This window comes from Hemiscyllium ocellatum, chromosome 19 (genome assembly GCF_020745735.1).
Source record: "Hemiscyllium ocellatum isolate sHemOce1 chromosome 19, sHemOce1.pat.X.cur, whole genome shotgun sequence".
In the NCBI taxonomy this organism is placed as follows: domain Eukaryota; kingdom Metazoa; phylum Chordata; class Chondrichthyes; order Orectolobiformes; family Hemiscylliidae; genus Hemiscyllium; species Hemiscyllium ocellatum.
In genome coordinates, this window is record NC_083419.1 from 863,372 (window position 1) to 876,428 (window position 13,057).

Consider the following 13,057-nt stretch of genomic DNA (forward strand, 5'->3'; position numbering starts at 1 on the left):
CACCCATTCACACACCCATTCACACACCCATTCACATCCCCATTCACACACCCATTCACACACCCATTCACATCCCCATTCACACGCCCATTCACACACCCATTCACACACCCATTCACACACCCACTCACATACCCAGCCAGATGCCTTTTAAATGTTGTAATTGTACCAGCCTCCACTACTTCCTCTGGCAGCTCATTCCATACACGTACCACCCTCTGTGAAAGAGTTGTCTCTTAGGTTCCTCTTAAATCTTTTCCCTCTTACCCTTAACCTATACTCTCTAGTTCTGGTCACACACATTCCAGGGAAAAGACCTGGTTTATTTACCCTATGCACGCTCCTCATGATTGTATAAACCTCTATATGGTCATCTCTCAGCCTCTGATGCTCCAGGGAAAACAGCCCTAGCCTACTCAGCCTTTCCCCATAGCTAAAACTCTCAATTCTGACAACATTTTTATAAATGTTTTCTGAACCCTTTCAATTTCACAACATCTTTCCAATAGACGGGAGACCAGAATTGCATACAACATTCCAAAAGTGGCCTAACCAATGTCCTGGATAGCAGCAACATGACCTCCCAACTCCTGTACTCAATACTGCTGACCAATAAAGGAAAGCATACCAAACACCTTCTTCATTATCCTATCTACCTGTGACTCCACTTTCAAGGAACCATGAACCTGCACTTCATGGCCTCTTTGTTCAGCAACACTCCCCAGGACCTTACCAAAAAGTGTATAAGTTCTGCCTGATTTGCCTTTCCAAAATGCAGCACCTCACATTTAATCTAAATTAAACTCCATCTGCCACTTTTCAGCCCATTGGCCCATCTGATCAAGATCCATTGTAATCTGAAGTAACCTTCTTCTCTGTCCGCTACACCTCCAATTTTGGTGTCACCTGCAAACTTACTAACTATACCTCCTATATTCACATCCATAACAATTATATAAATGACAAAAAGCAGTGGACCCAACACTGATCCTTGTGGCACACCGCTGGTCACAGGCCTCCAGTCTGAAAAGCAACCTTCCACCACCACCCTCTGTCTTCTGGTCTTTAGCCCCATCAGTTTCCCAAACTTTTAAAAAATCCTGTGACAGTTATTGTATTCTTTCCTCTGTCCTATTTGTCCCTTGGATATTTCATAACTTTATGACATTGTTTTTGTCTTCTACTATGAAGGCTGATGCAAAGGATTTATTCAACACCTCTGCAATTTCCTGGTTTCCTCTTATTATTTCTCCAGCCTCATTCTCTGAAATCTATGTTTGCTTTGGTTTCTCTCTTTCTTTTTATACATTTAAAGAAACTCTTGCTGTTTGGTTTAATATTACTTGCAAGTTTACCCTCACAGTTTATCTTTTCTCCTCTTATAGTTTTTTTGGTCAGCTTTGTTGGTTTTTAAAACTTCCCCAATTCTCTGGCTTATCACTAATCTACACTGTATGTTTTTTGTTTCAGATTGTATCTTTAGCTTCCATGGTTGGCTTATCCCCTTACTAGAATCTTTCTTCCTCACTTCTGTGAGCCATAATGTTTTTCCTAAATGTTTGCCCTCCATCAGTCTGAGGGAAAAACAAAGACTACTTCCATCAGAGACTGCACAACATCAGGGATGAATTGGGTGGTATGGTGGCTCAGTGGTTAGCATTGCTCCCTTACACCAAGGACTCAAGTTCGATTTCACCCTCGGGTGACTGTCTGTGCAGAATTTGCACATTCTTCCCATGTCTATAGGTTTCCTACGGGTGCTCCAGTTTCCTCACACAATCCAAAGATGTGCAGGTTAGGTGGATTGGTCATGGGATATGTAGGGTTCCAGGGAAAGGGTAGGGATGGTGGGTATGGGTGGCATGCTGTTCGGAGGGTCAGTGTGGACTTGATGGGCTGAACAGCCTGCTTTCACACTGCAGGGATTCTATGGAATATTTCATCATTTCAATATGCTTTTTCTTTCTACAGAAAGGCTTGGGGATCAATGAAGCATTCTCACCTGTTACATTTGCACACTTTCTTTGTGTCTCATTATTAAATGTATTAGACCTAATTGTTGATGTTTATAAGCTATCAGAAATTTTTTGCAATTTGACAACTGCACATATTAGGTAACTATGATCATATTCTGCCAAAATCAACATGTGGTTGGCTTCTCACAGTTCCTTTGATTCCTCATAAATGGAATCAAATTACTGAAAATTAAAAACCTTCTGATAAGATGGTGGAGAAGTGGGGCTTCTGTAACTGGGACTTGTCTGTTCCATCTGTATTTTTTCATTTCTTTTCTTTCCCTTCTCTTTTATTTTATTGTACTTACCTCTTGATGAAGAGCTTGCTCACGACAATGGCATTGGCGCCCAGTAGGCCCAGCAGCACAGACTCAGGTAGGCCCAGCAGCACAGACTCAGGTAGGCCCAGCAGCACGGACTCAGGTAGGCCCAGCAGCACGGACTCAGGTAGGCCCAACAGCACAGACTCAGGTAGGCCCAGCAGCACGGACTCAGGTAGGCCCAGCAGCACGGACTCAGGTAGGCCCAGCAGCACAGACTCAGGTAGGCCCAGCAGCACGGATTCGAATAGGCTCAGCAACACGGAGTCTGATAAGATCAGCAGCGCGGACTTGACTAGGCCCAGCAGCGCTAACTTGAGTAGGCCTCGCAGCATGGACTAGTGCAGGCCCAGCGGCACAGATTCGGATAGGCCCAGCAGCGTGGACTCAGTTAGGCTCAGCAGCAGGGACTCGAGTAGGCCCAGCAGCAGGGACTCGAGTAGGCGCAGCAGCATGGACTTGAGTAAATCCAGCACCGCGGACTCAAGTAGGCCCAGCAGTCTTAATCAAGTAGGCTCAGCAGTTTGACTCGAGTAGGCCCAGCAGCATGGACTCAGATAAGTTCAGCAGGGTGGACTCGGATAAGGTCAGCAGCACAGACTCTGATGCTCAGTAGCACTGACCTGGGTAGGACTAGTAGCGTGGACTAGGATGGCCCTAGCAGCGTGGACTTGGGTAGGCTCAGTGATGTGGACTCTCATTAGCCCAGCTGCATATACTCGGGTAGGCCCAGCAATGCGGACTCAGGTAGGACTAGCAGCACAGACTCGGATAGGCTCTGCAATGTAGACACAATAGGTCCAGCAGCACGGATTCTAGTAGGCCCAGCAACGTGGACTTGGGTAGGTATTGGAAGTGAGTTTGGGTTCCAGGCATCTTCTGCACTGTCGAAGCAGTTCTAGCGCCAACTCACAGTTGCTGCTGTGGAGACAAGTTTGGTTTCCTGGAGATGTCTGCGTCTAGCGCAGATTCAAGGATGTGGGACAGAGGCAGTTTTGGGCCCATTATGAGGCCCATTGCAGCATCAGCAATGGCTAGTGTTAAGATGGGCCTGGAGCAGACACATGGTGGAAATGGAGTCAAGTTTGGGCCGGTTGTGGTACTGGACGGGATCATTGGCATCAGCGTTGGTGAGGTCCAGTGAGGACTTATAGTGTTGAGGGTATCGGTGGAGGTGAGATGGTGCTGAAGGGTGATGACTTTTGTTCCAGCAGCACGGCAAAGGGGACTTGTGCCTGGCCACCAGGTCCATGGTCCATGGCTGAACACTTAACAAGAAGGCCTGTAAAGTTGGACTGTTTTTCTTTATTTCTTCACTTTTCTGCCTTCAAATTTTACGTTTTGGTTTATTTTTCTGTGCTCTAAGATAGTGCCAGAGAATGGTGACACTATACAACACTTACTGTATTTTGTGACAAAACACACAAAACAATAAATAAATAAAATCAAATTACTGATCTGGTTGTGTTGAAAGACTTCAACTTGTTCCTTGTGCTGATGTGGCAAATCCTTGCCTTGTCTCACATGTGGAACCAATCAGGGCAGCTGCTGATTTGTAAAAAAATGGACTTATTCAGGAAAAGAATAAGTGAGGCTAAATTCTCAGCCTTGAGTGAACAGCAAGAGTTAGACATTTCCCTGACTTGGCTTACCCATCTCAGGAGTAATTCGATTGTCATTGTGGTAGGGATGGGGACTGGCTGGCTACAGTCTGGCCAGCTGACTAAGTGATTGCAAAAAAAAAGGAGTTGAGGTTGAAAATCAGCCTTGAATGCAAGGAATGATGCAGCAAGGCACACAGGGCTGACTCATAGAATCTCTATTGTGTGGAAGCAGGCCTTTTGGCCCATCAAGTCCAAACCAACCCTCCAAAGAGCAAACCCTTTCCTATACCTATAATCCTGCATTTCCAATGGCCAATAAACTGCACATATTTGGCCTTCCTCCTCTTCATTTTCATTATCTAATGCAAATAAAGAAATCAGACAGGAAAATAGTGAGGTTTTTTCAAATGACTTCATGGTATATGGGTAGCGCTGGCTTGGCCAGCATGAGTTGCCCATCTCTAGTTGTCGATGAGAAGGTAGTGGTGAGCTGCCTTCTTGAACTGCTGCAGGCCTTGATGTGTAAGTATTCTGACAATGTTGTTTAGAAAGGAGTTCCAGGATTTTGACCCAGAGATACTAAAGGAACGGCGATATATTTCCAAGTCAGGATGGTGAGTGGTTTGGAGAGGAATTGCAGGGGGTGATGTTCCCATGTATCTGTTGGCCTTGTCCTTCTGGATGGCAGTGGTCGTGGATTTGGAAGGTGCTGTCTCAAGATCTTTGGTGAATTTCTGCAATGCATACTGCAGATGGTACATAGCTTAAAGAATAATTATGATTGAAAAGTTTATGAACAAAAGCCTTTCCTCATGAGGGGATGGGGTGAGTGCAAAAGTTCGAGCAGGGAATTGCGCAGCATTCAAGGAAATGTGCTGCAATAAGTCATGCAACAATAAAGCTAATGACTTGGAGAAAGCAATGCCAAGAGTTAATAGGACTGAATGAAAAATGTCATCACTGTTTGATAATTACTTGAAATAATTAGGTGGCCATGAAGGTAATATAGGAGTTAGCAAAGAGAGGCCTCTTGCTATGTGGCACAATTTAGTGGACATGTTGATTGAACTGATTTTCATTGTCCTTATTAAATCCACATCAGTAAATTAATAGCTAGTTAACATCAGTCCAGATGTTTGAATTCTAAAGGTTAATGTTTTATCAATAATACATTAAGTGAATCATTAATTTTTTTCCTCCGGCTTTAGAAAGGGTGGACGCTGGGAAGTTGTTTCTGCTAGGCAGGGAGACTAGAGTCGTGGGACAGCCTCAGAATTAAAGGGGGTCAATTTGGAACAGAAATGAGGAGACATTTCTTCAGCCAGAGAATAGAAGGCTGGTGGAATTCATGGACATGGAGTGCAGTGGATGCTGGGACATTAAATGTCTTCAAGGCAAGATTGATAAATTCTTGATCTCACAAGGAATTAAGGGTTATACGGAGAATGGGGGTAAGTGGAGTTGAAATACCCATCAGTGATTAAATGGCGGAGCGGACTCGATGAGCCAAATGGCCTTGCTTTCACTCCTTTGTCTTATGGTCCTATTTATAAATCTTTTGAAAGAGTAAACAGCTTATCTACAGATGTTGCAACATTTTTCTTAGGAGCATGTGTAGGCCATTTGGCATTCAGCATTCAACAGAATCATAAATGATCTAAACCCACCAAAGTGCTGAACAACTGCACTTATATATTCCACCCCTCTTGCAATGAATAAATCTCTCCACTTACTGCAGCAACAAACTTTATTTGTAGCCTGTCTCAAGGGTTCCACTGTGCACGGTTGTCACAGTTTCATTTATATTTGGGTTTGAAAAGGTCTGAATGTGTTAGAACTTGATTCCATACAACAGCACCATCCACTGTGATGATACCATGAAGACTTGGTAGGAAAGTAAAAATTGGACCTTGTGGGAAACAGACCTGGGTATGGATCCTCTCAAATGTCTTTGCATGAATGTTGAGTTCTCACAACTTGTAAGTGTATGCTGGGGTGCAATGAAGTACTTTGTGTTCACTCTTCAGGACTCTTCTTATGAGACCAGAAGGTGGTTGCTGTGAACAACCATGTAAGCCCCTGGATGGAACCACACATCAAGGTCCAATGGGAATGGGTGACAGGAGGCCCCTTGAACAGCTCCACACTGACACAATTGACCATCCCACAGCAAATTGATGGTCAGTCAAAAGTCTCCACACCTCCCTATTCCAATCTTGTTCATAACTAGTCAGCCCAAAGGGTTCAGAAAGCTTTTGAAGTTGTTTATTGCCAGGAGATGTTTGATTCTGATAATCCTGGATCTATGATGGGGGGAGGGATAATTACAGCATCAGCAAGATGATCCCTCATAAGTCCAGCAGATATGTTACATTAAAGACAAAAAGGCCCAGTAACTTCTAGGTGCAGAAAGAGCTGAAGTCTTTATCACCATTACTTATTCTGCCATCGATTACACAGCCTCCATCGATCGCTCCTCCTTCTCTGACATCCATTGCTCGCGGCTGGAGTTTGGCGCCAGTATCCCAGAATGCAGCGGGGCGGTTGAAGATGGCGGATCTTCACCGGGACGATCCCGAGCTGGAGCCGGATCCAGGCTGTGTCCCGGGGCTGCATCCTGAGGTGAGAGCGCCATCAGCGCCTGCTGACCCTAATCCCCGGCCCAATACCACCCGGAGTCCCCGGGAGAGGGCGGCAGGGCTGCGGCCCGGCTCTGAAGGCCGACATCCCGTTGTCCCCCTGTAACCCCCTTTCAGGCCATTCCCCCTCCAAGGGATGGACGCGGTTGATGCAGGGAAGATGTTTCCCCCGGCTCAGGGTTTTAGATTCACCGCGCACAATTTCACAAATAAGGGGAAACCACTTTGAGCTGAGATTGGGAAAGCGTTTTTTGACTCAGATTTGTGAGCCATTAGAATTGTGTGCATCACAGAGCTGTGAGAGCTTAGTCTTTGAATTTATTTGAAGTAGCTATTGACAGTTTCTAACACCAATGACATAAAGAGAAAAGGGTATTGACTTGGATAGTCAGCCATGATCGTATTGAATATTAGGGCAGGATCGATGGGCTGAATGGCCGAATCCCATTCCTGTGTCTCTATAAGGCTGCCTTCCAAGCATTTAATTACTACTTATCACTTAACCATGATGGGAAACAACTGATTTTTTTTCTCTCAGAATGTGCCCTTGCATTTGACACTGTCCTGGTTTTTTGGCTGTGTCGCAATTGCCAAAACCATTTTCCTTCTTGATGACAGTCTTGTTGCAAGCAGTTGTTATTACATATTTTTATCTGCCACCAAGTTTCTAGAAACACACTTTTATAACTGTTAGTGCCAATAATTATCTGTTGTCTCAATGAAGTGACTGAATGGATAGGGCCAAGTTCCTTGTTTATAAAGTAGTCTTATCCCCACCTCAAGCAATCTGTTGCAATGAAAAGTAGTGGAATTATCTTTGAAAAGGTCATTGTGAGAATAAGGCCAGGGAGTTGAGAGTTATGTCCTGAAGTAGTCTTTCTTGAAGTTTGAGCCATTGTTTAAGAACAAAGAACCTTACAGCACGGGAATAGTCCTTTTGGCCATCTGCGCCGATCCAGATCCTCAATCTAAACCTGTCGCCTATTTACGAAGTTTTGTTCCTGCCCATTCATGTATCTGTCTAGATACATTCCAGGCACCCACCAGCTTCTGCTTGAAAAACTTTCCACGCATATTTCCACTAAACCATTCTCCACTCGCTTTGAAATTGTGACCCCCCAGTAATTGAGTCCTCCACTCTATGAAAAAGTTTCTTGCTATCCACCTGTTTACACCTCTCATGATTTTGTAGACCTCAATCAGGTCCCCCTCAACTTCCTTCCTTCCAGTGAGAATAATCCTAATCTATTCAACCTCTCCTCCTAGTTAGCACCCTCCATTCCAGGCAACATCCTGGTGAACCTCCTCTGCACCCTTTCCAAAGCATCTACATCCTTTTGGTAATGTGGCAACCAGAACTGTACACTGTATTCCAAATGTGGCCAAACCAAAGTCTTATACAATTGAGACATGACTTGTCAACTCTTGTACTCAATACCCTGTCCGATGAAGGAAAACGTGCCGTATGCTGCCTTGACTACTATTGGCCTGCGTTGCCACCTTCAGGTAACAGTGGACCTGAACACTCAGATCCCACTGTTCATCAATTTACCCCAGGACTTTCCATTTACTGTATAGTTCGCTCTGGAATTGTATCTTCCAAAATGCATCACCTTGCATTTGGATTGAATTTCCTGCAATGTGTAATTGATACTTAGGCTCCATTAAACTGACATGTCTGACCAAATCTTTGGTTTCCTATTCCTAATCATTCTATATGCCTTAGTATCAAATTATGTTTGTTAAGTTTTCTCCAGCCCCTTGGGATATTTTATTTTCAAGACGATATAGAAATGCAGTTATTGTGAAGGGAGGTACCGGAGTTGGTTGGGCAGAGGGTGCTGGCATTGTTCTGAGAAGGGTGTAGCAAAGCCATGAAGGTAATCGTCGACTAGATTGGAGGAAGGTGTAAATTGATTTTCCTGTGTCTAGGGTATAATCAGCAGTGTTCTAGTCATATTGAAGTTCAGGATGCCAGATTTTAGATCTTCACAAAATCAAATAAGATCTCCCTCTAAATTAGTAGTCTTAGGACTGTTGCCATGATTCGAAGAACACTAATAATTGCACTCTGCAATTTCAGATTTCAAAAACAATCACATCAAAATAAATTATTCTGAAGAACTTCTAAATCATTGGAAGAATATATTTTTGCAGAATTTTCTCAACCAGGAGTGTACGCAGTTTTCATGGGGCTTGCCGAAAAATTCCCAAATCGAACTGCTTGGTTCATCCTTTGGCTGGATGCGTCTTTCTACTGACCAATCATCTTTGCATAATTTTGAGTTCTATGTTGGAAGTGATCAATCTTGTATGAAATATTTGCTGTTTTGGTTTAGTATTCAGAAATTGCAGTTGACAGCTAATTTGTTGACATTCTCTTCCTGATGCTTTTGCCTCTTTTATTTGTTATGAGCTTCACAGTGCCAGGAACTGGGTTTGATTCTAGCCTTAGGTGACTGTCAGCATGGAGTTTTCACATTCTCCCATGTCTGCGTGGGTTTCCTCCGGGTGCACCGGTTTCATCCCACAGTCCAAAGATGTTCAGGTTAGCTGGACTGGCCATGAGAAATGCAGGGCTAAAGGAAAAGGATAGGGTGAGGTGTGTCAGTGTAGAGGGTCAGTGTGGACTTAATGGGTCAACATTCCATTCCCATGCTGTAGGGATTCTACTATTCTATGTTTTACTGGTTAATACTGGTCAGAGCAGCTTATTGATAGGCATAGCAGCATCTCCAAGTAAGACCGCTCACCTGTCTAACCCATGTCTGTTTTTGACACCTTGCTGCATTCAGGACAATGCTGGTTTCTAAAGGCATCGTGTTCACCCCTAGCTTCCAATAAGTTGCATCAGTCGATATCAGACCTCGGTTATTGTTTTGGATGTTTCCTGCTGGGAAACAAGCTTGCTCACTGATGTGTTGCACATTGGATCTGCATTGTTCTCATGGTGTTTTTGTTGAAAACCTACTCTCCAGGGGTAGCCTGTGACTTGACAGGTAAAATGTCATAGATGTCCACTCCTGTACTTGTTGTGATTTGATGTTCATAGAAGATGTTTAAAATCTGCCATGTCATCTAGTTAGAATCTTTCTTGGCTCTGAATGTTGGAAGAAAGACATAGATTGAAAGGCCCAAGTCAGGTCCATCACACCTGAATACACTTACAGCCAGTGCTGTGGTTTGTAAATGGAGTCCCTGTTAGAATTCAGGAAATAGAGAAGTCAAATATGTATACAGCAAGATCTCGTAAACAGCAATGTGGTAATAGTTCGATAATCTGTTTTAATGATGTTGGTTGAAGGATAAATATTGGCCAGGACTGCAGACCTCCCCTACTTGTGTTTGAAATTGTGCCATTGGACTTTTAAAGTCAAGCAGCAAGGTTAGGCAGTGTCTTGGTTTAAGGTCTCATTGCAAAGGCAGCACCTGCAGTCGTGCAGTACTGTCTCATTTGTGTGGTGTCATTTCAACATGGGGATTTGTTGAAAATGCAGATTGAGCAGAGCATTTCAGATTTTTTGCTCATTTTGACATTGTGCATCATATTTAGACTCAGACTGGAGGCTATGTAATTCATCAGTTGTTCAGCACTGTATCCTGCAAAGCTTGAAATGGAGAGATAGAACCTGGTAAATTATTTGTCCTTCAGCTTTGACATTGCAGTTTGGGAGTCAAGGTCAAGTAGGATCATCAAACAATTAGATTAGGAGCAAGGGGCCATTTAGTGAAAGATGAGACCCACTCAAAAACAAGAGAGAGAATTTAGTGGAACCAGAGGAAGTGGGTGAGTACGCAATTGAATACTTCACATTGTATTCACCAAAGAGAAATACATAGAGGGGGGGTAAGTTTAGAGATGGGTTGTTGATAATTTCAGGCAAGTTGATATTAAGAAGGAGGTGGTGTTGGGTGTCTTGGAAAAAAAACTTAAGGTAGATACATCCTGAGGGTATGATGGGATCTATCCCGTGATACTGAAGGAGGCAAGCTATCAGATTGTTGAGGCCTTGACTGAGATCTTAGTAATTCTTCAGCCACAGGTGAAGTCCCAGAACAGTAGATAATAACCCATGATGTTCCTTTGCCGATTACATTAAAATTGGTGAAATTGTGGATATTAAGCAAGGATATCAAAGTATTCAGATGGAGAGTTGGGTGGAGAGATGACAGATGGAACTTTATCCAAAAGAGTGAGATGATGAATTTTGGGAGGTCGTGACAAGCGCAGTTGGTGGCCATTTGGCTCATCATGTCTGCTCTGCCGTTCAATAAGATCATGGCTGATATTTTCATAGACTCAGCGACACTTTTTTGCTCACTTGCTATGATACTTAATTCCTTTACTGTTCAAAAATCTGTGTATCTTTGCTTTAAAAACTAAATGAAGTACAAGAGGAAAGTGTGTAGTAAACGTAACATTGATATACAGGGAGATCTTGGGATCTAAAATCATAGCTTCATGAAAGAGCCAACACTAGTGAATAAAGTGGCAAAAGCAGCATATAGCATACTTGCCATCATTGATTGGGGCACTGAGTATAAAAGGTGGCAAGTCACGTTGCAACAGTGTAAGATTTCAGCTAGGCTGGATTTGGAATACTGTTCGCAGTTCTGGTCACTGCTTTTAGGAAGGATGTGGAGGCTGTGGACAGGGTGCAGAAAAGGTTCACCAGAATTGGAGTGTATTAATTAAAAAAGAGAGGTTGGACAAATCTGGATTGTTTTTGCTAGTGTCAGAGGTTGAGGGGCAACCTGAGTACATGAAATTATAAGAAGCATGATAGCCTGAGTCTTATTCCCAGAGTGAAAATGTCAAATACTTGGGAGCATAGGTTTAAGATCGGAGAGCAGATTTTTTTTTTAACAGGGTAGTAGGTGCCTAGAACATGCTGCCAAGGAGATGGTAGAAGTGGGTACAATAGAAAAGTTGATGAGATATTTAGTTGCTTGAATAGCTAAAAAGAGCCAGGAGGAGACATGAGAAGTCATTGGTAGATAGAATCGAGGATAACAATAAGACTTTCTATGGGCATACCAGGAATAAAAGAATGACGAAAGTAAGATTAGGGCCAATCAAGCATAGTAGTGGGAAGTTGTGCGTGGAGTCAGAAGAGATAGGGGAACTGCTAAATGAATACTTTTCATCAGAATTCGCATTGGATAAAGACAATGTGGTTGAGGAGAATATTGAGAGACAGGCTATGAGACTAGCTGGGATTGAGATGCAGAAGGAGGAGGCGCTAACAGTTCTGGAGAGTGTGAAAATAGAAACGTCCCTTGGGCTGGATGGGATTTAACCAAGGATTCGCTGGGAAGCCAGGGAGGAGATTGCTGATCTTTAGCTTTGATCTTTATGTTGTCATTGTCTACAGGAATAGTGCCTGAAGACTGGAGGATAGCAAATGTTGTTCTCTTATTCAAGAAGGGGAGTAGAGATAACCCTGGAAATTATATACTGGTGAGCCTTACTTTAGTTGTAGGTAAAGTATTGAAATGGGTTATAAGAAATAGGACTATTAATCATCTAGAAAGGAATACGTTGATTAGGGATAGTCAACACTGTTTTGTGAAAGATCATTCGTGCCTCACAAACCTTATTGAGTTCTTTGAGAAGGTGACCAAACAGGTCGATGAGGGTAAAGCAGTTGATGTGGTATATATGGATGTCTGCAAGGCGTTTGATAAGGTTCCCCATGGTAGGCTACTGCACAAAGTTCCTTCATTTTCTCGGTGGCAGTTAGAGTGGGAGGAGCCACTGCGAGGACCAGTGGCACGATGGGAAGGCACTTTTTAAATATATAAACTTACCTTGGGAGTTTCAGGTACATATTTTGACAGCGGCCAAATTCTGAGACACTGCACATGTAGCATCTCCCACCCGCCCTCCTCTTCTAACCAAAAGAACGATTCTCGTGTGTTGATATTTCTTGTGTTTCATGTGATTGATTAAAAGTTTACTATTAGTTGGTTAGTTGAATAAGACCACAGAGAACTACGAACAATTACTTACTCATAAATTTGCATAAATTAATTAAATAAGTAGAGATGGCTGGACAGGTGATGTGGGAGCTGGCTGATCCCATTGTGAACGGCAGTGACCACATCTGCAGCAAGTGTTGGTTGCTGGAAGAACTCTGAATCAGAATTGATGATCTGGAATCTGAGCTTCATATGCTGCGGCACATCGGGGAGGGGGAGAGTTGCCTGGACACTTTGTTTCAGGAGGCAGTCACATCCGGCAGATTAAGTAATTCAAATTCAGTTAATGAACAGGGACAACAGGGTGTGACTGTAAGTGAGGCAGGTAGGGGGATTCTGAGTTCAGGAGTGGAGGAGCCTCAGCCCCTAACCTTGTCCAACAGGTATGGGATTTTTGCTCCCTGTACGGATGAGGAAAAGGGCTGTGGGCAGCATGAGCCAGCTGACCACGGCATCATGGTGCAGAACGCCATTCAAGGGAGGGGAGCAAAAAGACA

The 13,057-nt window shown here is 43.5% G+C and overlaps 1 protein-coding gene across 2 annotated transcripts in view; it reads left to right on the forward strand.

The window, feature by feature from the left end:
• Positions 1 to 6,477: 6,477 nt before the first annotated feature.
• zdhhc17 (zinc finger DHHC-type palmitoyltransferase 17) overlaps positions 6,478 to 13,057 on the forward strand; it is a 144,733-nt gene continuing 138,153 nt past the window's right edge. For both annotated transcript variants that reach the window (XM_060839575.1, XM_060839576.1), the window contains exon 1: positions 6,478 to 6,561. In XM_060839575.1, the coding sequence (XP_060695558.1) occupies positions 6,490 to 6,561 (72 nt within the window). In that variant the 5' untranslated portion in view covers positions 6,478 to 6,489. The remainder of the gene's footprint in view (positions 6,562 to 13,057) is intronic.